At 54.8% G+C, this 2500-nt stretch overlaps 1 protein-coding gene across 1 annotated transcript; it reads right to left on the bottom strand.

The window, feature by feature from the left end:
- Positions 1 to 664: 664 nt before the first annotated feature.
- Positions 665 to 1611, bottom strand: LOC123155646 (uncharacterized). The gene is made up of 2 exons (XM_044573789.1): positions 1414 to 1611; positions 665 to 1319 (listed from the first exon to the last, which is right to left on the bottom strand). The coding sequence occupies exons 1-2, from the start codon at positions 1516 to 1518 to the stop codon at positions 954 to 956; spliced, it is 471 nt and encodes a 156-aa protein (XP_044429724.1). The 5' UTR covers positions 1519 to 1611; the 3' UTR covers positions 665 to 953.
- Positions 1612 to 2500: the final 889 nt, after the last annotated feature.

The raw sequence follows: 2500 nt of genomic DNA, 5'->3' as shown, positions 1-2500 counted from the left end.
GCCGCCCCCGCGCGCCCGCGCCTCGCCGCCCCGAGCTCCGCGGCGCTGTGCACCGGCGACGCGTGCGGCGTCGGGATCGAGGCAGGGGACCCAGCTCGTTCAGTCCAGTCGCTGTTTTGTGGGACCAGGCGGACACGGGGCGGACGGGAGCAGCGGTCGAGAGCGCCTTTTCGTGTCCGCTTGGGAGCATTGGTGGCGCAAAGATGCTCTGGGTTTGGGGTCGGGGCGGACCGAAACGGACACATGCGAACAACTTTGTCTGTTTGAGGTATAGCGCTGGGTCAACTTTTGCTTCAAATGGACGATTTGTGGTAAATTTGGGTCACGCGGTGGAGTTGGCCTTAGCTGCTCTCCAATGGATTTTGTGGACTACTATGAACAAAGTTACTCTTTTGATAATCATGCGCCGAGATATCCCGGTTGTAGTATGTGTTATGTGCTCTTTTGTCTTATCCTGGGCAGGTGTACAAAACGAAGATGGCAAGATGACTCTGAACAATGGTGCAACTGAACAAATGAACAAGGCGTTGGCGCTGATGCATGGCGAGATGGGAAGATCCCGTGGTGCCTGCCAGTCATGCCCGTATACCTTTTAATCGTTGAGCAGACAGAACCAGTGCAATGAAGTCAAGGTGAAAAATCAGTAGTACAAGTAGATCACAAGACTGCACACAGAAACACCCACCATATATAACAACGCAATGCTAGATAGAACAGTTATACTCCACATTTTGTCCAGCGCGATCTTAACTACTCCAGTTAACTACAGTACGTACGTACAGATATGTTGAGTTCATCACTGACAGCACACTAATTGTTGTTTATTATTAATCCACGACAGGGATATCGAGCACTGAAGAGGATGCATGCATGCGTGAGCGAGGTAACGACTACCGACTACCGAGAGGTGCAGTCGACAAGATAGCACGCAGCAGCCAGCTTGCTGATGAATCTCACACTCCGCAGAGGACGGCGACGAAGCCGACGACGAGCAGCACGGCCTGGGTCACGAGGAAGATGGCGTGGTAGAGGACGAGCGTGACGCGGACGGCGTTGCCCATGCAGAGGCCCAAGGTGACGGCGGCCACCCCGCGGACGACGTAGTAGAGGGCGTAGGCGTTGAAGCCACCGAGAGCGTGCGCGAAGACAGCGAGGACCCGGGCCATCCCGCGGCCGAACGCCGTCACGAGCACCCAGGCCGCCCCGGCCGTGGCCGCCTGCGCCGCCGCGGTGAGGAGCATGACCAGCGCTTCGAAGCGCATGCCCAGCTCCTGCTGCGGCGTGGCGCCGCAGTTCGCCGACCTCAGCGCGGCATCAGTCTACACATACACGGACCAGCCAGCCCATCAGTGCCCGAGATCATCGCGCCCGGCCGAGAAGAAATAAAAATAAGATGGTTTTGATCGATCGTACCTGCGGCAGGGAATCTGCCGGGTTGAGGGAGACGGCGTAGAGCGCGAAGGCGGCCGTGGCCAGGCCGAGGACGACGTCCGCCGCCGCCACCGCGCGCACGCCCATCCCTTGCTGCAGCTGCCACGCGCCTGCTCCAGCGCCAGCGCCACCACCACCACAGCAGGAGGAAACATTCTCGACACAAGGAGACTGCAGCACTGCCTCTGCTCTGAAGCTAGATGTCGAGGCATGGTATAAATACACACACGCTCCATGGGCGACGCACGCAACTACCAGTACCAAGTGCACTGCAGATGGATCGATCAAGATTAGTTACTCTGGCGAACACGGCGTATGCACCACCTTATTTCGGCAAGCTAGCTTTACTAATGCATGTGCAGTGATTCAGACGCATCTCTCCCATTCTCACCACGCATGCGTGTGTGCAGTATGCACTGCATTTTTGGCCGACGATAAGCTTGCAGAAGCTATATAAGAACGATGACAGCTTGGAAAACATTGAGATTAGCTAGCGGCCGGCGCATGCATGCAGTTCCTGGAAAGAAGACGATGCTTGCCACATCGATCTGCACGTCATTCCTTACTGGGTTTCTCTGTCGAATGTCGATCCTATCCGAAATTAGGTTGCAGCGAGGAGACATTCGGGAGGTCGGTCAGTTGCACGTCCCTCTCAATGTGCTTGATTCGGACGAAAAGATGCGACGCTGGTTGTGTAGGGACTAGGGACACACAACACACGTGGCACGGTACTCGGCACTAGACAAACTAAGGGCTCGATTAATCGATCGGCTTCATTGATCGTGACGGGTGAGGCTAATTAACTTTGTTAAAATACGTTGTCTAACTCTTTTCATCAGTTCGGACTTTTGCGAAACTTGGCTAGCGCATCAGTTCAATATGGTATCAAGGCCAAGAGGTCTTAAGTATGGACGTGGGAGGGAGTGCTGGAGTATAATGTCCGGCCCTCTCCCATAGTTCGGTCTTTTGAAGTAACTAGCTGGAGCGTGAATTTAATAAATTTGGTAGATGGTGCATGAGAACATCTCCAACAGACGCGCTGGAAAAAAACAACTATATTATGCGCACG

Source organism: Triticum aestivum, chromosome 7B, assembly GCF_018294505.1.
Source record: "Triticum aestivum cultivar Chinese Spring chromosome 7B, IWGSC CS RefSeq v2.1, whole genome shotgun sequence".
In the NCBI taxonomy this organism is placed as follows: domain Eukaryota; kingdom Viridiplantae; phylum Streptophyta; class Magnoliopsida; order Poales; family Poaceae; genus Triticum; species Triticum aestivum.
The sequence above is the reverse complement of the archived record's forward strand: the minus strand, read 5'-3'. Positions and strand labels throughout refer to the sequence as shown.